Genomic DNA, 26925 nt, shown 5'->3' with positions numbered 1-26925 from the left:
CTGTCTCTCTCTTTCTTCTGCCTCTCACTTCTTCTCTCTCTCTCCTCTGCCCATCTCTCTCTCTCTTTCCTTTCGCTCTTTCTCCTCTTTCTCTCCTCCCTCTCTCTCTTTCTCTCTGCTCTCTTCCATATTTTATGGAGACATGAAGTTTGTGATGTAAAATTGAGTCAAACCAAACACCTCAGACTCACAGTGAAGAATCACACCGACAAACATTTTAAATTTCATTTTTAATAACTTTACGGTACAATGGACTTTCTCTCAAACTGGTACAAAACATGAAAGAAACTTAACATAAAGTCATTTTTGAACACAGTGGCTCAAATCAAAGCCAAAATGAAGTTCATACAACTGTGATGACAAGATTCAGAAAATAAAAAGTGAAAAATAACATTCCTACACCAACATTATAACCAAAAAAGACACCAGTGCTTTTCAGTATTCTGTTTTTAAAGAGGGGGTATTATGCAAAATTGACTTCATGGAGCTTTCTACCGTTTTATAATGTTGTTCCCTCATCAAAAACACACACGAAGAAGTTTAATATGCAAGCCTGTGTGTCACGCATGCTCCCACATGACAATTCTACATAAATATACACAAATGTGATACAAAACTGCACTACGACTTCACAAACCCGATGTGATGTGCTGCAGTTTCATTAGAGGGATGCACGCTCTGAAGGAACTGCTCAAAGTGTGGCAAAACACAAAACTGAAACTACCGTATTTTCCGGACTATAAGTGGCACTTTTTTTTCATGGTTTGGGTGTTTTATACTTTGGTGCAACTTGTATATTAAAATGTTCACATTGACAGCCACGAGAAGCTCTAGTCTTGTGTGTCAGTATCTGCTGCTCCTGTTCCTCCTGTACCACTGTCACTTGGCTCTACTGCGCATGTCTCCCGCAGAAAGAGCCTCTGTCCTGTCTGTATCGTGTCAGTCGATCGCACCATTACTTCTGTAACACTGAAAATTTAAACAAACATAAAGGCGACTGAGAAGACTGAACACAAATGCCCCCAAAAAGAAAATCTGATTTTGCAGATTACAAGCTGCAAGTCGTGAAATCTGCAGCTGAAAACTGTAATTGAGCAGCAGAAAAAAAGTTTGGAGTGAGCGAGAAACTTTAGACAACCGGGAGGATGCACCATGAAACTTTCCTGGAGTCACTGGATGGATGGACAAAGCCTGGACTTCAGTGACACTGAAACCATCCTGTCAGGATTCAGAAAGGCCCGAATAATTCTAACTGGAACTGATGCTGAGTCTGACGACAGCGACACAGAAGAGGAAGCGGCGCTCTGTTTACCTCCGGAGGTCGTGGAGTTGTTCAGAAGTGACACCGAGGATGAAGAATTGAATGGATTTAGTGATTTGGAGTGAGATGGAGAGTTTGTTAAACTTGTTGTGTTCTGTTGTTTATGTTATAGTTTATCTGAAGAACTGTTCATATGTGACATTAACAGTCTGTTGTTCTCTCTTCTGTTGTTATTACTAGAACTTGACTTTCAAGGTGAAATGTCGGTTCCTGGTCTCTGATTTTATCCAAGAAATTTCCCCCAAAAAGAGTGACTTATATATGTTTTTTCTTCTTCATTACGCATTTTTTGGCTGGTGCGACTTATACTCCAGAGCGACTTATAGTCCGAAAAATACAGTAATTTAAGATTGTTTTCGGCGTGTATACCATTTTCAAAACAATAAAAGTTAACACGGTGATCGAAATATGTTTTGTGTTTGCAGTTAATACTCCATAAAAGTAAAATACCCCGTCTTTAAAGTACCTCTCAAAGTAGCCAGGACATTTGAACAAAAACATAACTGAGGTTTTACCAGAAACTGTAAATAGATATGAACAAAAACATATAAAGACAATTCTAAATAACCATAAGTACAAAGGGAATATTCGTATGCATATATTACATTTACATTCATTTCAACTTAACGCAGTTCATTCTCTGGAATCATCAGGTGTTGCAGGATCTCTAGTATTTAAAAAAAAACAAAAAAAAACAAAGCTAGCACAAAATTGATACTTTGCAGTGACATTGCAATGGGAGTTTTGTACCCTACATATATGTTTACGGCTGAATGTCCAGCAGTTACCGTGGTGACAGGAAACGCTGCCAGAAAAGTTTTAACATTGTCTGACAACTCAAAATGCAAAAAAGATTTTAAGCGTTCATGTTCCAGTTTAGGAGTTGGTGAAAGTAAAAACTTGGATCAGCTGTTCTTTCTGGTCAGATTGTATTAAAATAAAAAGAAGATTAAAGTCCAACTTGAGCAACAGAGTTTCAGACAGAGCAGTGCTTACAGTTAGCATCAGACCCCCACTGAATATTGCTGACATCAGATGCAAAGTATCAAATGGCTGTAGTCTTTAAAACAACAGTCAAAGGTTTTCAGTACAATTAAAAAAATTATAATAATCATAAATATAAGAATGTGAAATACTTTCCCTTTATAAAATAATACAAACTCATCATGTGGAAATGTAAGTGCACCAAACCAAAAGTGTGTTTAAATTAGGGCCGGGCACGTTACTGCGTTAATTTTGCATTAACTAATTAAGTCATTATCGCCGACAATTATTTTAACACCGCTAATGCAGTTTTTATTATTTATTTTATTGTAAATGTCTGTTTCTCACTGGCTTTTATTTTGAAAAAGTCCACCACGAGCGTTTCTTTACACTTTTTTCACTTTTTTCTGACCACGTGAGATACAACGAGCCTCCACGAGCCATGGGCCCGTTTGGCCAGGGGCTCCGGCCGCGGGCTCTGGCTCTGGCCGGACCAGCCGTGCGCTCTGAGCTGAGCTTGTTTCTTTAGTTCAGCGCTGCAGGGGGAGTCACTGATTTACCCAGATACCATTGGAAGAAAAGATGTGATTGGTCCAATTCCATTCCATTATATTAACCCTTAGATTCCCAAGAAATATCAGTCCAAGTTTATAACGATGATCTAGAAATTATTACTAGCGTAGTGTTTATTACTCACTGAATAAAAAATATAGAAAAAATATATTAGTACAAAAGTCCATTCAATATTTTTTCTTGAGTCTTCACTGAAACCTTGAAGGTTCTGAGGATTCAACTGTGAAAGAAATGCTGTTTGCAGAACAAATGTTTGGCTCTTTCATTTACATTTCCAATAAAAATGCGCTATACTCTACTTTTGAATTCATTAATTGGTTTTGTGTATAACATGCGATTAATCGTGATTAATCGCAATTAATCGCTCAAACTCATGCGATTAATGCGATTTTTTAATTTTTTTTTTGCCCAGCCCTAGTTTAAATATTATCATTTTAAGGGCAGTAAAGTGTATATAAAATATTCTGTTGTGACTCAGTGTGTTTCTGTTTAACGCAGCTCAAACAAAGACACTTTCTCATTAAAATCCCATTTCGAACTTCCGGTCATCGCGCAATGCAAACAGGGAAGGAAAAAGTGAACATCAAACCTCCATGTTTGTTTTCCCAGTGGGATGTGTCTATTGTCAAAGTCGATCTTTTCAAGTCTTTCGAACCATATCACTTTTGTTTCTGGTTCTGATATCGTCATAATTTAGTTTTGGGATTTGGACATCGTAATTGTGTGGTGGCTGGATGCCGTAACAGCGGAAAACGACTCGAGAAATGTGTTTGCAAACTCCCTAACTGCAAAAGGGAATCAGATCTGTGTGACTGCAGACTTCCCAGTATGCATTGCGCGATGACCGGAAGTCCGAAATTTGGGATGCATGTATATTGGTCAGCCTTTGTCATGCTTGGAGTGAGTGACAGGTGGATTTAACCAATCGCAGTGAAGCGTGAACTCTCAGTTAAATTTCAGCTGTGCATGAGTTTCAGACTGATGAAAAATTTTATTAGCCATAGCAGTTAACAATTAGAAAGTAAATATACAATCTTTTGAATGGTGAAAAGCACTAAAAATATGACTTAAAACAGGAAGCTAAAACCTGTGAACGAGACAAACAACCCGACCACAAAGACGACATCAGATTAGCCGCTCCGAGTCAAAGTGAAAGTGAAAGTGGAGCGGGTGGGCGAGACGTTGCAGGTGCGGAGGAGGAGAGGACTCAGATCTTGAATGTGTTTGCGTGCTTCTTACACAGAGGTTTGTCTTTTTTGGAGAAGAACTTTTGACCCTCCAGAGACACGCAGCAAACCTGGAACACAACAGCACAACACCAGCTTCAGTTAATAAGTCAGGAATTACGGCAAGATCATGTCTGCAGCAGGTCAATAAAAAATAAAAAGGTTATAGGGGGGTGTCGGTGTCCTCTCCCAATAAATTTTGTGTAATAAGAGCTGTAACTTCTTGCATTTTAGATGGTTTTAGAAGCTTGTTTTTACCGTCATGACAGTAACTCTCTACTCTACTCTATTACTTATCACTTATCCAATAATACAGCAAAGCAATGGGGTGTGAAACTTTCAAGGACAACATATATATTTATGGTCCGTGTATCATTCGTACTTTTGAATTTCAATTAAGAACGAAAAACAATCAAATGGTTGATAACCGTTTGTTATTTCATTTTTCCATTTTAGTGTCAAACAAAAAAACTGATTTCGACCTCTATTTCCAATATTTAAACTGATAACACCAATCAAAAAAACAGTCATCGTGCTTATTTTAATTTTGATATTTTATTCTCTCTGGTTTGTGAGAAGAATCCCTCAGTCGTCCAGGTAGAATCCATGGCGAGGAGAAAATTCAGTTTGTCGACGGGACAAAAGTTAGTTTGGTTGAAGACGTTTTGCAGCTCATCCAAGCTGCTTCTTCAGTTCTGGTCAGACGCTGGTGGACACTTCCTTATATCTGCAGGGAGGAGCTAAATAACTGAAACTAACACACCTACTTGTTTACAGTTTCTGTTTGTTAGTTCGGCCTGTTGACCTGTACAGGGTGTGGGGTCTAATTATCATAACAATTCATGGCCATAATGGAGCTTCCACACCTCTGGACCTGACCTGACTACACCTGTTGTTCTCTTGTTTGTTTTGATTTAGGTTTGAGGATGGACGTGTAAATAGGAGACAGATGGTGTCTGAGGCCTCCATTTCTGTTTAGAGAAGGATCCTCTTTCTTAACAAAAATTGATTCTTTCACTCTCCTCTCAAACCAATTCTTTTCTCTGGCTAAAATCTGTACCTTGCTGCTTTTAAGTGGAGATGTACAGCAGACTGAGGTCCACTGCTGCTCTCTCTGGTTTATTTGCCCTAGAAGTTCTGCTGCTAGATGGACTTACCTGAAAAATCTCTGCAATTTTGTGGACAAACACGTCGTCTTCTTTTATAGTGTCACGTTTACTTTCACGTCTTAGAAAGTCATTGTTGAACTCCATTTGATTAACAGGATGGAGCGATAAACTCTCCTTTGTTCAGTTTACACTTAATTCACACCCAGCGCGATAAACAGCAAAACATCCAGGGCAAATAAACCAGAGAGAATAAAATGTCAAAACTGAAATAGGCACCGAGACTGTTTTTTGATTGGTGTTATTTGAAATAAACTTTAAATTCAGTATTGGAAATAGAGGTCAAAATCCGTTTTTTTGTTTATTTCATTTTTCCGTTTTAGTGTCAGGGGTGGTTCTGGGGGAGGGGCAACACCTCTAATCTGATTGGCCCCTGAAGTTCCACTGTTCTGTCAATCACCTGACGAGAAGAACAATTCAATGATCACTGATGCAATTCCACCCCTAAACTCTTGGCGGCAGTAGACCTATTGCGTCAATACAACTTAATGGGAGAAGAAACAGACCTGTAGAGGACTTTTTTTTTCACTGTCCATGCTTGTATTTGTACTGTACTGAATTAATCATTTGTGTGCTTGGATGTTCCCGCTACTTGGCCCCTGAACGTAACATGTGGCTCCTGAATGGCCCCTGTTTCAGAAAAAACCTAGAACCGTCACCGTTTAGAGTCAAACTGTTTTCCCATTTTATTGTTTTTCATTCTTAATTGAAATCCAAAAGAATGCATGGTACCCTTTTTGTGATTTTCCATGTTTTCAAGGATTTCCAGGATGTGTGTGAATCCTGAGATCTGATGTGAGTAATCAGAGGGCCCACGATCAGAAAGACAGATGAGTTTGCTGTTTAAATGTAGATTTAATAGCGTTAATACTCCATAAATGTGTTAATAATCAGACTGTGAGTTCATGTAACTGGAGCCTCTGTCTGTGAGCCGTGGCCTCTGTGTTTCTCAATGCTAAAGTCAAACAAACCAGAGCGAGAGGAGGCAGCACAGGGACGAGAGCCCGACCAGACAAAAACACAAACCCAGAATTATTGGAGCTAATGCCAACAAATTTCTAGTGGACTCGTGCAGTTTCTCACCGCGCAGACGAAGCAGGTGTCGTGCCAGGTGTAGCCCAGAGCCTCCAGGAACCGATCCCCCGCCTCGATGGGGAACTCGCAGCCATGGCAACCGGTCCCAAACAAACTGTAGAAGTCTGAAAACACAAGAAATATTGGGGAAAAAAACACGATATCAAAAGCATGTGACAGTGTCGATACTTTGAAGTGACGCCATGCTGGAAGAGCTCTACCTGCATCTGTATTGGCGGAATGACTAGGGCTGTGCAAAAATATTGAAATATCGATATATCGTATCCTTTAATGTGATTATACAGTATCAATATTGTATTTTTTGGTATATTTTACTCAATTATTTTCTTACAGCGCTACAGTTTTGTAGTCAGGCTGGCGCCACCTAGTGCCTCCGCTCAACTTCATTTCTCTCCAGGGACTAGATCAGTAATCAGAATACACTAGACGGTTTGCTAGAACCACAGAAGTTGTAGACCGTGCACTGGCCAATCAGTGAAGAGCTGTGAAGCCATGACGTCAAACTTGTGGAACAACACAACAGTAAACAAAGCGGTCAAGATGGATGTAGACGAAGACAGACATTCAGTGTTGGCAACGATTCCCAAGATCGAGGATTTAAAGCCAGAACAAAGAGAATGTTTGGTGAATTTTATCAAGGGGAAAGACGTTATTGTCCCAGCGATTGGTTAAACAAAAGAAGTACCCGCCTACTGTCAAGCGAACGAATCCTAATGCTGTGAGGTCAGACGGTTTCCACAAAGTGAAACTGGCTGATAAATGAGGCAAACAGTTTTATTGTGCTGTCAGAAACAATTTTTTTGCGACACATTTGACATATTGACTCTTCTGATGATTAAAATGTTTGTTGTTGTTTGTTTATGTTGTTTAGGAATTAGATTTTAAACAAAAAGGTGAGAGGAACTAACTGAAAAACTGTTGTCTAACACTATGTACCTTGTGACTTTAATTTAATGTCTGACAGACTTGTTTAACAGCATAAATCAGATCACCTATTCAGATTATGTTCAAATAAAGCTCAGATTAAGTCTAATTTGAGAAACAGATCTTCTAAAGGTCTGTTCAGCGTCAAAAAACACCGTAGACGCCTCTGTTTGGACGTCCCTGACCGCCCGTTTTTCTGGAAACAAGGGCCCGGTCCTGGTCTTTTCCCAGAACGATTGCAGACCAGGCTGAGAGAGGGACTTTAATGTATTTATTACATTCCGCTCCCTGCTCCGGTTCCCGTGTTTTTCTCTTTCTTCTCCTTCTTCTGGGTAATAAGGTTGCAGCGTCACTGTATAGTTGTTCCTGATTGGTTGACACACGGCACGATCTGACGCGAAAAGTTCAGCGTTTCCAACTTCTGACGCTGACACACTGGACGCTGATGCCAGAGCGCTCAAGACGACGCAAGATTCGCCCGAAAATGCGCCGCAAAAAAGCAGGACGACCGAGATTGCCGTCCACACAGACTTTGCATATAAACTGGACGCCTTGACGCCGCGGTCTGAACGGGCCTTAACAGAGCAGTGCTTCCAGTTAGCTCCGCACCCAAAGGGAATGTTGATGACGTGAGCTGCAGAGGATGAGTCTGAGTCTGAGCTCTGACCTGTTTCGCAGTAAGGCTCCCCGTCCTCCAGGTGGAAGCAGTTGTTTCTGATGGGCTGCTGACAGCACGCGCACAGGAAGCAGTGCACGTGCCACGTCTGCTTCAGAGCGTTGATCACCTCCTGGAAACAAGAACACAACACGACGTCAGTTCATGTCTCAGATTATCTACATACAACTTTACAGAGAGGGTCTTTTACTTCTGTCACTATGTTCCCTTTATCTTGCCATATTCACCAAAACAACGTATTACCACTTTCTTTTTCGATGCTCTCAGACTCCCTCCCTTTGTTTTCTGCACTTAAATCACTCCCCCTTTAGAACGGTATCCTGCTATTGAAACTACTGCACATCACATCAGGTTTGTCAAGTTGCCGTGTACAGTTTTGTGTCATGTTTTTGTAAATTTATGGAGATTTGTCGTGTGGGAGCATGAGCGACGTAGGCTTGTGGCGAAGCTTTGCAAAGAATCTCACAGCTCACCGTAAAGAGGGTTTGAACAGCGCTTAGGAGAGATCACTAAATTAATTAAACATGTATGACATCTAAAACGAGAACGCTTGTGGGTAAAAATTCCAAAATATTTTATGAGAAGTGCCTTTCGTTTGGACGGTGATGACGTTTTTGGGGCTTAAAAAGGCAAAAATCTGAAACCAGCCTCCAGAGTGGAAAAGTTGAACACACTCCATCGTAGTGTTTCCGTCTACCGACCAACTGGCTATTGTATAACCAGTTGGTCTTTGTCAGGTGTAACAACTCTTAAGTCAATAGAATCCCTCTACAAAAAAGCTTTGAAAATATTAGACAAGAAACCCTTTACTTACCATAGTTGCAATGTGCTCTCCAAATACAATCTATTGAGCTTTCAGAATTTTATAAAATTTAGAAATGCCTGTTTGATGTATAAGATTTTGCACGGTTTAGCTCCACCCCCACTCAGTGATTATATCAGGTATAGGTCAAGTGTTACATGTCGCTCCTCCAGGGCCACAACCAGAGGTGACTGTGAGGTGCCTGATAGAAAAACCTCTTTCAGTCAAAATGTGTTTTCATATAAGGGCAGTGTTCTGTGGAACAGTTTACCACCCACAGTTAGAGACTCCCCCAGCTTTACGACTTTTAAAGGCCATTTAAAGACATGGCTTAGGTCGACACAGGTGTGTGATCATTTACGATAGTTTACAATGTGCTATGTGCAAAGTGCAATATGCTATTTATTAAGTATTTTAATGTTTTAATTACGGGCAATATAATATACTAAAGAATTTTACCTTCGAGGGCACGTGCAATACATTGTAGAAAAGCACTTTATAGTAATTTTAGCAATGGGCTGTGTGCAATATCTATACACTGGCATCTTAACTAAACAAGGCAGCGTGCAATTTTGATCAAATAATCCAACATCCTTTGCTTGACCTGTGTCTGTGCTCTTGTGACTGACCAGCTCTTTGTGTCTGTCTATTTGTATTATTGTATTGTCTGTCGGGATGTATTGTTTTTACTGTGCAATTGTTTTATGATTACATCAACCTGCCTAGGGACAGCAGATGGAAATTAGCCTTGGGCTATAATCTGATAACATATTTACATATCATGTATATGTTCATTAATGTGTTTTGTCCCTATTTTAAATAAATAAATAAAAAAAATTAAAAAAAAAAACTGCCCAAGACGCAAAACTCTGGTCAAATCTGCTCATGTTGCGTACGAGTTTACGTCATATACATCACCACCGAGCTGCCTGACATGCAGACACAATCGAATTCCACACACTTTTGCGTCACCGTATGCATGAAGATTTCCTCCTGAAAACGCTCGTGTAAACGCGGGATAAAAAGTGATGTGACACCACTTTTGCGTCTTCTGTTCAGACCGTCGTCATATAAACGTAGCTTCAGACACGTTTTTGATGAGGAGGTAACATTAAAGCATGAACGAAAAACTATAATGCTCCTTTTTAAAAGAAAACAAACCTTGGCATTTGGCCCATTCTTTAATGAGCAATCTTTATGCAGTGCGGCGAGACCCATTTCCAGATCTAAATCTAGGCTTGGAGAATAGCTGGAGGACTATTGTGTATGTTTTTAATAAAAAACAAATCCTCTGACTTCCACATCGAAAACCGCAGAGCTGATTTCTGATAATTGGACCAAGCTGACTGTATATGGAAACAGTTCATGGTAAACAGAGCGTTCTCAACCATGAATCAGAAAATACACTTATTACAGAGTTAAAGGCTCTTAAAAGTCCATAAGGTTAAGGTACATTTAATTTGTCCTCTGCATTTGACCCATCCTTCAATACCGTTTGGGGCAACCAGGGGGTTCCACAGTGCCTTGCCCAAGGGCCCATCTGTTTTGACCAATTTGAACTAAACCAGGACTAAACTGAGACTCAACCAGGACTACATCAACTCCAAACCAGGTCTAAACCAGGTCTAAACTGAGACTAAACCAGGACTACACCATGTCTAATCCAGGCCTAAACAAGGACTAAACTGAGTCTAAACCAGGACGACATCAGGCCAAAACCAGGTCTAAACCAGGACTAAACTGAGCCTAAACCAGGACTACAACAGGTTTAAACCAGTTCTAAACCAAAACAAAACTGAGACTAAACCAGAACTACATCAACTCTAAACTAGGGCTAAACTGAGACTAAACCACGACTACATCAAGACTAAACCAGGACTACATCAACTCTAAACAAGGTCTAAACCAGGACTATCACAATTTCTGATCAATCTGATCTCTGCCAACAGTAAAGAGGAGCATAAACTGTCATTTGTTTTGTCAAAATACAGAATCCGTGTTTGCGAATGACCATAAAGCAAAAAACAAAACAAAATCGTCCCTCAGATCACGACTGACACGAGAATACACAATGTTACACGCTCTTTTCACAATTTTATTTATTCCAACCATCCCAACTCGGGTGTGTCCCTGTTTAGAATTCTGAAAATCTGGTCATTCTAGACTTGTGGTAATCTCCAGACTGACCCTTGAGCTTAGACCACAGTGTTGGGCCCGTAGCCGTCGGCCGCTCACATGCTCTGACCCTTTGGCCCCGCTCTTCCATTTCTCACACATCTTCAAGCGGCTTACGGCGTCTTACGGGCTGTTTCGCGCCCCCTCCGCGCCGACCGGGCCCTCCCCTGATCCCTGGCCCCAGAGCAGGCACCAAAGCTGGGAAAAGCTGCCCAGTGTAAGCCCTGTCATGGGACCTCCAGCAGAAGACGGACGTGTTAGAGACGTGAAGCAAGAAGTATTCCTGTGAACTGAATGAGGCCGCTCTGTGTGCAAGAGGGGGAGGTTATGGAGCTGTTATTGTGCATTATTCAGGCTTTTTACCAGGGCTTCATATAATCATATTACACTGCAAATATTGTAAGGTAGAGAGAGGGGCTGTATGTATGTCTGTGATGAGATGTTCAGTAGTTTTAAGTCATGTTAAGACTATACACACACAAGCAAAGTGAATGAAGTTTTAGAATTTTAGAATTTTGTGTGTGATTTTTTGATATCATTTATTTATCTTGTACAATAAATATGTTTTAAAGGGCCCTGATTACGCAATTTTCTGTGTTATAATGTTGTTTCTTCATCACAAACAGACCTGGACTTGTGTTTTGTTTCATTCACACATGTTTAACACACAAACCCTGCAGATTTAGGCTGAGTTCTTCTCTCAAACAAACACCTTGTGACGTCATGTAGTAAAACAGGAAGTACTCCACTGTGTTTTTAAACTCCATACACCTTCACTAGGATCATTTGGATTATTTCAGCCCAAGAATTGCTTATTTTTGTTGGTAAAACAGTAGCCAGGTGGGTGCCACCTAGTGCCTCCGCTCAATTCCATTTCTCTCCAGTGACTAGGTCAGGAATTGGAATACATTAGACGGTTTGCAAGAACCACCAGCCAATCAGCTGTGAGCTGTGAAGCCATGACTCAAACTCAAGCGTCTGTCTGTGTCCCTTTTGTGGTACGACACAACAGGAAACAAAGCGTCGAGATGGATGTAGACCAGGGGTTTCCAACCTTTTTCCTTCTTTGAGCTACTTTTTATAAAACAAAAATGCCAGAGAGCTACTAATTGTAGTGGTTGCCAGAAATTTTGTAAATATTAGAGCCTTGGTAAGCTGAAGATGAGGTACAGTTAGGTGTCTATTAAACATAACCCAATATCCAGTTATCGGTGCACAAATGTTAGGCATCAAAATTATACATTTACAAAAGAAATAGGCATTTAATCAAACAAATTTGAGTTATTCAGCACAGTATGTATAATTCAGAAATACCTGGGCGAGCTACTTGTAACTGGTAGCTCCCGAGCAACAGGTTGGAGACTCCTGCTGTAGACGAAGCCATACATTCTGTGTTGGCAACAATTTCAGAGATCGAGGATTTAAAGCCGCAACAAAGAGAATGTTTAATGAATTTAATCAAGGGCTAAAGAATTTATTGCCCTTCTTCACAGGATTTGGTGCATTACATACGTCACGACCAAATAGCAACATTTGCCATCCATACATCCATTTTCGTCCGCTTATCCGGGGCCGGGTTGCGGGGGCAGCAGTCTAAGCAGGGACTCCCAGACTTCCTTCACCCCAGACACGTCCTCCAGCTCCTCCGGGGGAACCCCGAGGCGTTCCCAGGCCAGCCGAGAGACATAGTCCCTCCTGCGTGTCCTGGGTCTTCCCCGGGGCCTCCTCCCGGTGGGACATGCCCAGAACACCTCCCGAGGGAGGCGCCCAGGAGGCATCCGGAACAGATGCCCGAGCCACCTCAACTGGCTCCTCTCGACGTGGAGGAGCAGCGGCTCTACTCCGAGCTCCTCCCGTGTGACTGAGCTCCTCACCCGATCTCTAAGGGAGCACCCAGCCACCCTGCGGAGGAAACTCATTTCGAGCGCTTGTATCCGCGATCTCGTCCTTTCGGTCACTACCCAGAGCTCATGACCATAGGTGAGAGTAGGAACGAAGACTGACCGGTAAATCGAGAGCTTCGCCTTTCGGCTCAGCTCCCGCTTCACCACAACGGTCCGATACAGCGACCACATCACTGCTGAAGCTGCACCGATCCACCTGTCAATCTCACATTCCGTCCTCCCCTCACTGGTGAACAAGACCCCGAGATACTTGAACTCCTCCACTTGAGGCAGGGACTCTCCACCCACCCGGAGAGGACAAGCCACCTTTTTCCGGTCGAGAACCATGGCCTCAGACTTAGAAGAGCTGATCTTCATCCCAGCCGCTTCACACTCGGCTGCAAACCGCCCCAGTGCACATTGCAGGTCCTGGTTCGATGAAGCCAACAGGAACAACATCGTCCGCAAACAGCAGAGATGAAATCCTGTGGTCCCCAAACCGGACCCCCTCCGGCCCCTGACTGCGCCTAGAAATTCTGTCCATAAATACAATGAACAGAATCGGTGACAAAGGGCAGCCCTGGCGGAGTCCAACATGCACCGGGAACAGGTCTGACTTACTGCCGGCAATGAACACAGCTCCTGCTCCGGTCATACAGGGACCGGACAGCCCTTAGCAAAGCAACGCTTGGTTAAATAAAAAACAGTCAAGCGAACAAATCCTAATGCTGCGACGTCAGACGGTTTCCACAAAGTGAAAACGGCTGATGAATCAGGGTAGTAAAAAGTTTCTGTTAACTTGAAAACTTCCTCTTCATGACATCACAAGGATTCTGAGCTTTAGCGATGTAAACAGACTAATAATAAAGTCACTCAAACGTGTGAATGAAACAAAACACAAATCCAGGTATGTTTTTGAGGAGGTAACATTACAACGTGACTTGAAGCTCACATTTTGAGTCATATAGGACGTTTACAGACCAGACCCTGTGCCCAGACAGAGGCCCGGTCCCAGGTTGCTGTCAGAGCCACTGAAGTCTGTGTATGTGTCTCTTACCCCCATGATCTTGGCTCCGCAGCGGCTGCAGGTGGGGGCGAAGAACTCCTCGTAGCAGTGCTCACAGTACACACAGCCCTGCTCCTCCACAAAGCCGATGTCCGCCAGAGACGACCTGCAGTGGGCGCAATTAAACTCCTCTTTATGCCAGGAGCGCCCCATCGCCACCAGGAAGGGCCCTCTGCAACACAACACGAGAACAGAGTTTAAATCACAATAAGAAAAAGTAACAAGTCCCCTGATTTCGAGGATACTTTTTTTTTCCCAGAAACTGACACTTATCTGATGCAAAACTTCAAAAAAAATATTTACCATAACTTGTGTACAGTGAAACAGGTCAGACAGGGACAGTCCAGCGCTGTGTGTCTGGTCATGTGTGTCTATTCATGTTCGTGTGTGTTCATGTTCGTGTGTGCAGACTGCAGACTGCTGTGAAGTGTGTCTAAAGCTCACATCACACAGAGACGCTGCAGTTACACGCGTGTTCAAAACTGGAGCACAGGGTCACATGAGCGACACTTACACGCCTATCGCCGTGGTAACAGGACTATATAACTCAAAGATATGAGGAGATAACAACACGCACACTGAGTAAACACGCAGTAACTTTACTGGCAAATCCAGATGTTTATCTACATGTGTATTTTTTACACAGAGGGACCTCAGTCTGGTCCCATGTCCTCCACCGTGTCTCCAACCAGAACCAAACAAGATCGTCAAGTCAGATTTATTTATTTCACTGATGCGTGTGAGACGACGGAACTTATTAGTGACCTGTCTGTTTGAACAAAAAAGTGTGAACCCACCAAAGGATCAGAAAAAGGACTGAACATGAGATGAATTTGATGTAAAGTGTTGTGAAAGTGCGTTAAAGACAGAGCGTGGTCCTGACCTGATGACCATGCTGCAGTGGGCACATGGGCGTCCGGGTGCCCGCGGGGTAGTGCTCTGCCATCTGCACCAGCGTGTCCTGGTCCTTTGGGTGGGGCTGAGGGATGGGTCTGCTGGGCACAGGGCCTTTGGGTGCTCCGCTCTTCCCCTTCATGCCAAAAGAGGGAGTCACCAAACCCGTCTGAGCTCCATGACCTTTGGGAACAAAGAAGAATAGATCTCAGTAACGTTTATCTCTCCAAAACAAGTGAAAGAAACTTGGCAATTTATTTAAATATACGTCTAGTTTAGTAACAGTTTGCAGTGATTCAAAGTAAGCTCCTCACTTACCTCATGCATCCTAATTATTCACCACAGTGAGTTTGTAAGTGCTTTTCACAACTTTCAGAGAAAAAAGGTGAATTGCAAGATTATCAGACAATGTAATGCTTTCTAATTGAATACAGACACGCAGCAGACTTATTTTGACCTCAAGAGACAGATTTTGCTCAAATACAAGGGAAAATCAGGTACATGGCCTTGAAAACAAGACCTGCAACACCAGTCCCTTGCTCCTATAAATCACTTTTACACCATCTTTTCGTAGGTGGCAGGGGTGTAGCACCAATTTATGGACCGGGGTACAAATCATCTTGGTGGGCCCTTCATTACATGTTGTCTAATGAAAAATACACATTACAGACTCTGTGAGGGCCCCTCCCTGCTCTGGCGCTGGGTAAACAGCAGCTTTTACCCTCCCAGTCCGACGCCCTGTGATAGGTGGTGTTATTAATCTGCCATAAAAGTAGGCTGAGTTTGTGTTATAAATAAGATGGTTATTTTTAGACAGTGGTGGATGAAGTACTTCATTTTGTCACTTAAGTAGAAGTACAAGATACAGGACCAAAATGTCACTCAAGTAAAAGTCAAAGTATTACATGAAAAAAAGCTACTTAAGTAAAAGTATTAAAGTATGTATTTTAAAAAATGCACTTAAAGAGTAAAAAGTAAAACTATTTTGCAGAGATTTTTCATCATAGAAAAGATGTTGGTGCAGGTTATAGCATGAATGATCATTTACACCTGTCGACTCTGAGCAGGTTGGTGCAAATACTAAAATACAGATTTAGTGTATAGAGATAAACTGACCAAAAATAAATTAAAACAGATATTACTTACAGGGTTACAGTGTGCAAATACAAACAGAGACAACATTAAAAAAAAAAAAAAAAAAAAAATATATATATATATATATATATATATATATATATATATATATATATATATATATATATACAAACAACAACACAAACACATGCCCCCTGTTCACCCTGTGTTAACCCCATATATATATATATATATATATATATATATATATATATATATATATATATATATATATATATATATATATATATATATATATATATATATATATATATATATATATATATATAGCCCATTTCCTCCATGTTCCAGTAGCCCATTTTTGCACAGCCCATGGTGTCGACTGTGCAAAGAGGCTCCTGAGACAGTCCAGCACAGAACTGCAGGTGTAAGATGCTGCAGGGAAAGCAAACATGGAGCGACAGAACCAAGTGGCGGGCAGAGTGTACAGAAACATCTGTGCAGAGTACGGGCTGGAGACCCAAACTCAAGGTGGGAAACACCTCCAAAGGTCGTGGAGAACAACCGAGCCAAGATCCTGTGGGACTTCCACATACAGACGGACAGGATGATGGACCAACCAGACATAGTGGTGGTGGATAAGAAACAGAGCAGAGCCGTGGTGGTGGACATCACGACACCAAGCGATATAATAATATAAGAAAAAATTAACATGAGAAACTAAAGAAATACCAGGGGCTCAAGGAGGAGCTAGAGAAGGCCTGGAAACTGAAGGCATCAGTGGTGCCCGTGGTGATCGGAGCACTCGGGCCTGTAACCCCCAAACTGGAGGAGGCTACAGCAGATACCGGGAAAAACATCAAACATCTCAGTCTAGAAAAGTGCAGTAGTAAGAACAGCAAAGATACTGCACAGAAATCGCACCTGAGCTGGATGAGAGGGAGAGAGACCAACCACCGTGGAAGGACGATTGGATGATTCTAATAATCATTCAAATCACACTCATCCGTAAAGCGCACAAGCATGTTTAGAGATCAGCCATTTCTTTGTCAGACATGGAAACATTTGAAAACCTGTGCAGGTTTGAATCTCTGTTGGCAAATGATTCCAGTGACTCACAGCGACAGAGGAAAAAGAGGATCTGGTGAGTGCGCTCTTACATTTGTCGACAGTGCTCTTTCCTCTGGAGGATGAGCACGTTACTCGAGATGTTTTTTCAGAACTCAGTGAGACGAAAGCCTTCAGAGGAGGAGCAGCACCTTGAAGAATTTTGAAAAGCAAACAAATATTTGTATATGTCATTAGATTTTCAAAGTTTAATAATTTTTTTTTTGCAAGAATAGGACACTGGTGATATTGTTACGGTTTATTATGAATCTTAACCACACATTTATACAGTTATTCATCAGATTTCGAGGCTGTTTTGCGCCTCTGACCAGCTCTTCATTAAAATAGATGTGCGAAGCCTCCATGGTGCACGACCCTCGTATATGTCTGAAATTTGAGAAGTTAAATTTTCTGAAGAAGGATCCCTGCTCTTGACATTTTTAACCCAGAGACACTGAAGGACGGGACACATTTTCCTACAGGGACAATAAAGTTCACCTTAACTTTGACCATAAATTGACAAACGTAAAACGCAGACACCACCATCTCTAATGAAACTAAAAACTTTTCTGAGGGAGAAAATGTTTGGTCCACGTCCGTTAAAGTGTGTCTTGTTTGAAATAGCGGCGAGGCGTTGGTTTCCTGACGGCGTCCCAAAGCCAATGTGTGTTGTCTGCTCCAGGTGTGCGAGTTATGTGACCTTTGACCTCTCTCTACAGACCGGCAGGATCCCGGCTGTGACTGACTGCTCCTGTCACAACATCCTTTCAGAGCTCCAGTCTCCACCGTGTCCCTGAACGCCTCGCAGGTCTGGACACATCCCCAGGAGAAGGAAGACCAGACGAGACGAGGACCACCAGGATATTACCACCACTAACACATGATAATAGTGCCCACCCTGACACAGGACTACCGTATTTTTTGGAAGTCGCACTTTTTTTCATGGTTTGGGTGTTTCTGGTGCGACTTATATATTAAAGTTTTCACACTGAAGCGGCGAGAGGTTCTAGTCTTGTGTGTCAGTATCTGTTGCTCCTGTTCCTCCTGTACCACTGTCACTTGGCTCTACTGCGCATGTCTCCTGCAGAAAGAGCCTCTGTCCCGTCTGTATCATGTCAGTCGATCGCACCATTACTTCTGTAACACTGAAAATTTTACATTTAAACAAACTTATAAAGACGACTGAGAAGACTGAACACAAATGCCTCCAAAAAGAAAATCTGATTTTGCAGATTACAAACTGCACGTCGTGAAATCTGCAGCTGAAAATGGTAATGGAGCAACAGAAAGAAAGATTGGAGTGAGCGAGAAACTTGTGACACCAGGAGGATGAACCATGAAACTTTCCTGGAAGTCACTGGATGGATGGACAAAGCCTGGACTTCAGTGACACCGAAACCATCCTGTCGGGATTCAGAAAGGCCCGAATAATTCTAACTGGAACTGATGCTGAGTCTGACGACAGCGACACAGAAGAGGAAGCGGCGCTCTGTTTACCTCCGGAGGTCGTGGAGTTGCTCAGAAGTGACACCGAGGCTGAAGAATTGAATGGATTTAGTGATTTGGAGTGAGATGGAGAGTTTGTTAAACTTGTTCTGTTCTGTTGTTTATGTTATAGTTTATCTGAAGAACTGTTCATATGTGACGTTAACAGTCTGTTGTTCTCTCTTCTATTGTTTTTACTAAATGTCGGTTCTTGGTCTGATTTTATCAAAGAAATTTCCCCCCAAAAGTGCGACTTATATACCGTATTTTCTGGGCTATTAGATGCGCTCTTAAGCCTCCAACCCCGTCAAAAAGCGACCCCGCGGCCCACAATCCAGAGCGCCCTATACACGAATCCACTCGGGTGTCCGTAAACTACAAAGCCGCACCACCCGCAGAACACGCAAACACACACGGAGCAAGACAGCGACCGCACAGCGACAAACACCCACAGACACACTCATCACTCCACGCCGACGAGGAACGGAACGGAGGAACGAACCGAAAAAGCGAGTGCAAAGTGTCACTTCTAGACACAAGTGAACAACTGAGTCACTGCGAACACGCCGACAATCCAGCGGTCACAGACAGCACCCTCCCTACACGCCACAACTGAACAAAGCCCAGAGTCACCGTGAACGCCACAAACAAAGTCCCATTCTAGACCATTCTATGACAGTGCGCCTTATAATCCAGAGCGACTAATAGTGCGTAAAATATGGTGTGTTTATTTCGTCTTCGTTACACATTTTTTGACTGGTGCGACTTATACTCTGGAATGTTTTGTAGTCCAAAAAATACGGTAATTTTTCTGGCGTGGGGGTCCGTCACCTTTTTATCGCAATGAAGATGAAACTGCTTTCTAGAATGTTCTGCAGTACGACATTAAACGTATCTGTTTTTCGTCTATTCAACTCTTAAACTCGTCGATAACATGTATCCCACCTACAGCGAGCGCACAGAGGACGGTCACATTCACCGTCTGCGGTGCTCTGGCTCCGAGTCCGAGCTCTCCTCCTCTCGCTCTGGTCAATATTATCTTTCTGTGTGTGGGGTTGTGTGTGTTTGTCTGGGTGTTTGTGTGTGTCTGGGTGTGGGTTTGTGTGTGTGTGTGTGTGAGGAGGGGACGGCGCCAGAGCACGGACCTTTAATGGGCTCTCAGCTTAAAGGCGCTGTGCCTCATTTTTACTGCCTTAAAAACGTCAAAAAACAGAACTGGTTCATGTTAAACAGTTTGCAGCGCTCCAAAATTCCTCCTCGCTTACTTTATGCATTCAGAGCATCATAATTATTCAACACGGTGAGTTTATAAGCACTTATCACAACTTTCAGAGACCAGAGCCATTTGCCATGACTGTAAACGACTACTATCTGACAGTGAAATTCTTTCTTATTAGACAGTCCACAGCTGACACGGTTTGACCTCAAGAGCTGCTTATACAATATATCTGTACTGGAGAAAGAAAAGTTTTGCTCAAGTACGTAGGAAAAATCAGGTACAAGGTCTTTAAAACAAGAAGTCTACAGCAAAATCACATATTCAAAGTGCTTGTGTCTGCGCTATTGTTATAATCTATGACACGTGTGGATCCTTATGTTGTAATTTGGACATTTTAAATCGCAATATTCATCTAAAACGACTTAATAAAAGAAAGACGTAGAGCTGACATCGGCGTAGACGTCACAGTCCGATGGGTAACTGCACATCACACAATAGTAAGTAGCAGATTTTATTTTTCATTGTTACCAAAATGACTACGCGATGCTGCCGAATCTAACGTGTATCAGCGATTAACAAAATAAAATTTTAGAAAGAAGTACAGAGGGAGTAGATCCGCGCAAATATGTCTCGAATACTGGAGAATAAAGATGATTCAAACATCCACGAATCACTCGAAATACAACTTCGAAAGGGTGAATGAGAAAAATAACTATAAAGGAGCAAAAACAAATTTTCCTTGGACCTCAGGCTTCCAGGTGAATTGGCCCGTGTTACATTAAGCAGTACTTTTTAACCACATGTTTTTGAAAATCTATCATGGTAAAAAATAAATGCCAAATTGTGTGAAGACCTAAGTATGAATAAAGCCCTTGTGGCTCATTCCAACCTCTTACAAATGCACAGATATACATTCTTGTCTGTACTGATCACCAGACTATGGCCTTCCACTTCATCTGTGTTTTGATTCGCGACCCTTGATGACAAAAGTTTGGACACCGTTGGTTTACAAGGTTCCCACTTTTTTTTCACTGACACAATTTCAAAACTTTTTCATGACTTTTTCATGACCTAAAGTGAATTTTACATGACTTTACCGCACCTACATGTATAGAATTGATCAGACTTTTAGGGCTAAATATGAAATGTTAACTCTTTCCACTCACCTTGTGGTTTGGGATTATAGTTTTTTAACATTCAGAATTCTGTCAGTGCATTTACTGTCGTCTCTTTTAAACAAAAGGTGCAGATGTTCAGAAATAATCATAATAGCCTCATGAGAAATTAAGTAAGTAAGTTTATTTTTTGTTTTTTACTTTTCATAGACATGTGTCACAAAGACACTTGACAGAGCATTATTCATTATTATATTGTAGCCATACCTTCTTGTCAAAGCCTGATCCTGTCAGATCTCAGAAACTCAACAGGGCTGGGCCTGGTTAGTACTTGAATGGGAGACACTGGGAAAATCAGGAGCCACAGGGGGCGCCAGTCTTAAAAAAAAACAGTCATTGTTGTGTCCTTAGGCAAGACACTTCACCCACATTGCCTTGTATGACAGTGGTGTGTGTGTGAGTGATGGTGGTGGTCAGAGGGGCCGATGGCGTAGATTAGCAGCTGCATTCCTGCCAGTCTGCCCCAGGGCAGCTGTGGCTACAACAGTAGTTTACCACCAACAGGTCTGGAGTGAATGAACAATGCTCTGTAAAGTGTGTTTGAGTGTCCAAAAAAGCGCTATATAAAACTGATGCATTATTATTCTTTCTCTCCATACCCGTTGGTGGTAAACCACAGCTGCTCTGGGGCAGACTGACTGAAGCACGGCTGCCAGTTGGCACCATCAATCCCTCTGACCACCATCACTACTCACAAACACATCACTTTCATACTAGGCAATGTGGGTGAAGTGTCTTGCCTAAGGACACAATGACTGTTTTTTTTATGACTGGCACCTCCCTGTAGCACCTGATTTTCCCAGTGGTCTCCCGTCCAAGTACAAACCAGGTCCGGCCCTGCTGAGCTCCTGAGATCTGAACAGAACGCTGTAGCTACATGAAAGAGATACTAAAATTCCATGTTTTTTTTTCCAAAACTCTCATTGAATTTACAAAATTCCATGACTTTTCCAGGATTTCGATGACTGTAGAACCCTGGGATTAGGGTCGTTCACCTTGTTTTTATGGATATGTCATTACCTCTGCCTGGAATGTTTGTCAGTATGACATTAAACAGCCGCACTTTACACGTATTAAATTACATGTAGTTTTATAGCTCAAACAACAGGCATTCTGACTGTGAGCGAGGTCGCCTCTCCACAGATCTGACCTGTAACCTGGTCTGGTTTGGTCTCCATGAAGATAGAAAGGTTTAATATCATACTACACTGTGAAACAATCCAGACAAAGCAACATCATCTCCAAAAGCATTTGACGGACCCTCCACCAGAAAATTTACAGAATACACTGTTAAAAGCTTAAAAAAGTAGATTTTGAAGAATAGTTCCGCTGTACCAACGCAACACATGAACATTAACTCTGTAACTGCCTGCAAAAACACCAGCCCCAGCTCCTATAAATCACTTTTACACCTCTGGACCTTCTCGTACGGGCGGAGGTATACGTTTATTAATCGGCCATAAAAGCAGATTGAGTTTGCGTTCTAAATAAGCTAGTTATTTTTAGCGTCTCTGCGGGTTAGCTGACATTCTGAACGCCGTAACTTATGCTAAGAAAACAGTAGGGGCTCCGCGGCGTGATTATATTGCCAGTTAATTTAGTGAAAACATTGAGGTACACGGCGGCAGTCTCAGTCAAACACACGGGCTCTGTTCACTCCGCCGCGTTATGCAAGATCTGTGGATGTGCCCGTGTAATCCAAAACTAAACATATCCCACATGGGTGTATATACCGCGCCGACGGTTACACTGGGATTAAATCGCAGTTAAAAAGCACATGTTAAAGAAAAGATGTGTGCTTTTACCTGGTATTTAGAAATAAACTAGTACAAGTAGATCATCATTTTACATTTTGCTCATTGTAAACCATAGTCTTGATCTAAAACAAGTTACCGTAATTTCCAGACTATAAGACACATCAACTAAATTTTAACTAAATTTTAAAATTGTACATACATCGGCTGCACCTGAATATAAGCCAGGTGTCAACGTCTTCAAGAACGTTTTAAAGTTCGGGCCGTCTGCTTTTATCTAGGGCACAGGTGTCAAACATAAGGCCCGGGGGCCAGATCCGGCCCTCCAAGACTTTTAATGTGGCCCTTGGGTGATTTTCTACTAAAATATTTTAATTATATTTTCTATTAAAATATTGGTAATTTTCTGCGGTGCTGAGCATATCAGTGTCTCCAGCGTCTCTGTACGTGGCCCCTCCCACCAGAGCAGCACAAATGAAGACTTGTCTCTTTCCAAACGCTCTTAAAGGACGATCGTTTTGACTGTTGACCGTGACACCCTCATCAGCAAAATGTCAAAACATGAGAAAAGTGGAGCCGAGTGCAGGATTTTCCAAGAAAAATTGACTTATTCCTGTTTGCAAAACAAGTTCATGTTAAAACATTGTGTTGAAATTGAATTTTTCTTCAAGTTTCAGGTTGTTCATAATATTATAAACTTATAATAAATAAATATAATAAATATTTGAACTTATTGTTATTTTTGGGGTTTATATGACATGCGTTTTCTGATCTGGCCCCTTTGGGATCAAAGTAGGTTGGATACGGCCCCCGGACCAAAATGAGTTTGACACCCCTGATCTAGGATGACCAAACGTCCGTTTTTCCCTGGACATGTCAGTTTTTTGCATCCTGTCCTGGGTGTTGGGTTTTTTTTTTCATAAAGTGATGCAAATGTCCGGGTTTTTTTTCTTTCATTAAAAGTTGAAAGTCTCTCGTAGCTCTCTGTGACTCAGAAGGAGCGAGCAGACACAAACAGTCTGCAACAGGCCGAAGCACAAATGCACATTTAACGATGACTTGTACAAGAAATTCCCCGCTTTCCGTCCCGGTCAGGACACGTGGGAGGCCAGGTGCACAGTTTGCGAAGTGAGAGTAGCTCAATGTCGAGACCCCACCTCCCACCCCCGGTAAGGTGTCCGGGTTTTCACAAACGAAAATATGGTCACCCTACTTTAATCCCTCTGAAGTCTTTTGTTGTCAGTTCGTCACATTGTCGTCATCAGAATCTCACCATCGACTCACTGATGTCGAGTTCACGTGCAGCAGCTCTGTTTCCATCTCCCACAGCCACATCAATCGCCGTAACTTAAAAAGTGCATCATCTCCGTTTCTTCATGTGTTTTCCATGAGGAGGGTGTGTGTATGAAGCTCAAAATAACTGTTCAAAACACAATCATACGAGCATCTTCCTCAGCGCATCCACCCTGTCTCTGCCTGCGCATGTCTCCTGCAGAAAGAGCCTCTGTATCATGTCAGTGTCTCGTAGGATTTCAGCAGATTTCAGACTCTCTCGGGGGCGGGGTTAGTTCTATCAATCAGGTTTGAGTGGATGTGCGGCTACTGAAGTTTGAGACGTTTCTTCTCGTCATTTACACACACGGGTAAGACGTATCCCCGTCACTAATGTTCATGTTCAGCATTTAGCATCATAACTTATTTCATCACACGGCGATAAACTGTTTGAGTGCGCTGACAATATCACGAGCGGGTGTAGCAACTTCATGTTACCCGCACACACAGCGGCGTTTTCTGCACTCTGCACTGCTGCATGTATCCACCAAACCATAAACCGTATATATGAATGAACAATGTGCCAAACAAAGAATCCGTCCGTATACTCGCCGCATCGTTTTATTAGCCGCAGGGTTCAAAGTGTGAGAAAAAAGTAGTGGTTTATAGTCCGGAAATTACGATACTGATCATTGGGTTTCAGATTACATCACATACTATTCACCTTATTTGGTCCCGCCCACTTCTGTCTCAAAACGCTCCTATACCGCACTTTTTTGTGGTTGCACTTCCGGTTAAACCCATTCACGTCGATGGAGAATTTAGGAAACGTTTTGGATCTTAAACGTGACATTAAGTTAGTATATTTGTGTAATTTTCAACAAGTCACACTGAACTGTACTGATTCTCTGGTTGGGCTTTAAAACGGCTTTGTAGTCCAGACTAAATTTATTTGCTGTCAAGATCGACGACCCCAGAATAACCCGAATAATGATGGCAGCGCTCTTAGAAAATTCCAGAATAAGGTGGATAGGCCAATCATATTTAATACTGATAGAGGCAGTCACGTGAATGTTTTTGTTGTAATACAAGAAGCGATGGTTCTAGTTACGGCAGAAATGACGTTCAACATTTGGGAATTTACCTTTTGCATAGGGATGTAACGATATCCAAATCTCACGGTACGATATTTTCACGATAAACATCTCACGGTCCAGTATTTATTGCAATATTTTGTGGAGGCTAACAAAATTGTGAATATGCACCTTTTTAACCTCTAAAAATGCCTTGCCAAGACTTTTAAAAAGCTTAGAACTGTTATTTCTTCATGTAATTTGCACCAAAACAGAGCAAAGGATCATGGTCTATGTAGTTCCCTCTGTTTTTTTAGTTATTGCTGCACCATAACAATGAATTTAAGCAAAGAGACTTGTAATTCCATATATTGTGATGGTCCAAGATATTACTGAGAGACGATATCACAATATTTTGATTATCGTTACATTCCTACTTTACATATTTCGTTTCACAGTACAATGTAATCAATGGGGAAAACTGGTTCTCGCGTCACTTTCTGAGACGCAAACAAGAATTTGCATCGTATTTTAAATGAACTTTTAAAACTAAACTAAATACTTGTATGCGAAAAATGTTTTATCATTAACAAAGTTGTGTTTTGTTTCTTTCTTGTCAGTCTGAAGCGATCCTGCACTCATTTTAATTAATTAAGGAGTATTTGACCAATCAGAGTGAAGTGTGAAAGCTCAAAAGCACCATTTACCTCTAACAAGAGTAAAAAAAGTAAAGAAAAATAAAGCTACCGAGTGTACATGAAGGTGAAAAGTGTTATTCTTTCTTCACTAGTTGCTAAAAATAGATAGTGAGATCACGTTGCAAAGCTTTATGGGATAAACTCTTAGACAAACAAACGCTGAAGTAAAGCCGCTGTGTCCTCCTCCGTCAAAACAACCCTCACTTACAGCCGTCCAACACCTACGGCTAAAACAATTTATAAACTTAAGAGTGGTTTAAATGTAGATCTCGCGCTTGTGTAAAACTGTGACTTAAATTTGTCTATTCTAATCTTGAAAGTAATAGAAGCTTACGCCAGAGTCCTGCACCCAGTCGGGTACCTGCAGGTTCAGTCCTGGTTCAGTCCTGGTTTATAGACCTGGTTTAGTCCTGGTTTAGTCCAGTTATAGACCTGGTTTAGTCCTGTTTTAGTCCTGGTTTAGTCGTGGTTTAGTCCAGTTATAGACCTGGTTTAGACCTGGTTTAGTCCTGGTTTAGTCGTGGTTTAGTCCAGTTATAGACCTGGTTTAGACCTGGTTTAGTCCTGGTTTAGTCGTGGTTTAGTCCAGTTATAGACCTGGTTTAGTCCTGTTTTAGTCCTGTTTTAGTCCTTGTTTAGTCATGTTTCAATCCTTTTTTAGTCCTGTTTTAGTCCTGTTTTAGTCCTAGTCCTGTTTTAGTCCTGTTTAGTCCTGTTTTAGTCCTGCTTAGTCCTGTTTTAGTCCTGTTTTAGTCCTGTTTTAGTCCTGTTTTAGTCCTTTAGTCCTTTAGTCCTTTAGTCCTTTAGTCCTGTTTTAGTCCTGCTTTAGTCCTGTTTTAGTCCTGCTTTAGTCCTGTTTTAGTCCTAGTTTAGTCCTGTTTTAGTCCTGTTTTAGTCCTGTTTTTAGTCCTGTTTTAAGTCCTGTTTTAGTCCTGTTTTAGTCCTGCTTTAAGTCCTGCTTTAGTCCTGTTTTAGTCCTGGTTTTAGTCCTGCTTTAGTCCTGTCCTTTAGTCCTGCTTTAGTCCTGCTTTAGTCCTGTTTTAGTCCTGTTTTAGTCCTGCTTTAGTCCTTTAGTTTTTAGTCCTGTTTTAGTTTAGTCCTGCTTTAGTCCTTTAGTCCTGTTTAGTCCTGTTTTAGTCCTGCTTTAGTCCTGCTTTAGTCCTGTTTTAGTCCTGCTCTAGTCCTGCTTTAGTCCTGTTTTAGTCCTGCTTTAGTCCTGTTTTAGTCCTGTTTCAGTCCTGTTTCAGTCCTGCTCTAGTCCT

General features: G+C 41.8%; 1 protein-coding gene across 1 annotated transcript in view; it reads right to left on the bottom strand.

Moving 5' to 3' along the window:
• Positions 1-4056: 4056 nt before the first annotated feature.
• pdlim5a (PDZ and LIM domain 5a) overlaps positions 4057-26925 on the bottom strand; it is a 209212-nt gene continuing 186343 nt past the window's right edge. Inside the window, 7 exon segments of the mRNA XM_055161738.1 lie at positions 4057-4175; positions 6354-6469; positions 7957-8077; positions 13883-14063; positions 14775-14795; positions 14797-14968; positions 17041-17139. Of these exon segments, the coding sequence (XP_055017713.1) occupies positions 4086-4175; positions 6354-6469; positions 7957-8077; positions 13883-14063; positions 14775-14795; positions 14797-14968; positions 17041-17139 (800 nt within the window). The 3' untranslated portion in view covers positions 4057-4085.

The sequence above is a fragment of the Boleophthalmus pectinirostris genome, unplaced genomic scaffold (assembly GCF_026225935.1).
Source record: "Boleophthalmus pectinirostris isolate CB_2022bp ecotype Guang Dong unplaced genomic scaffold, ASM2622593v1 HiC_scaffold_4, whole genome shotgun sequence".
In the NCBI taxonomy this organism is placed as follows: Eukaryota; Metazoa; Chordata; class Actinopteri; order Gobiiformes; family Gobiidae; genus Boleophthalmus; species Boleophthalmus pectinirostris.
Note: the sequence above shows the minus strand (reverse complement) of the source record. Positions and strands in the feature narration are given on the sequence as shown.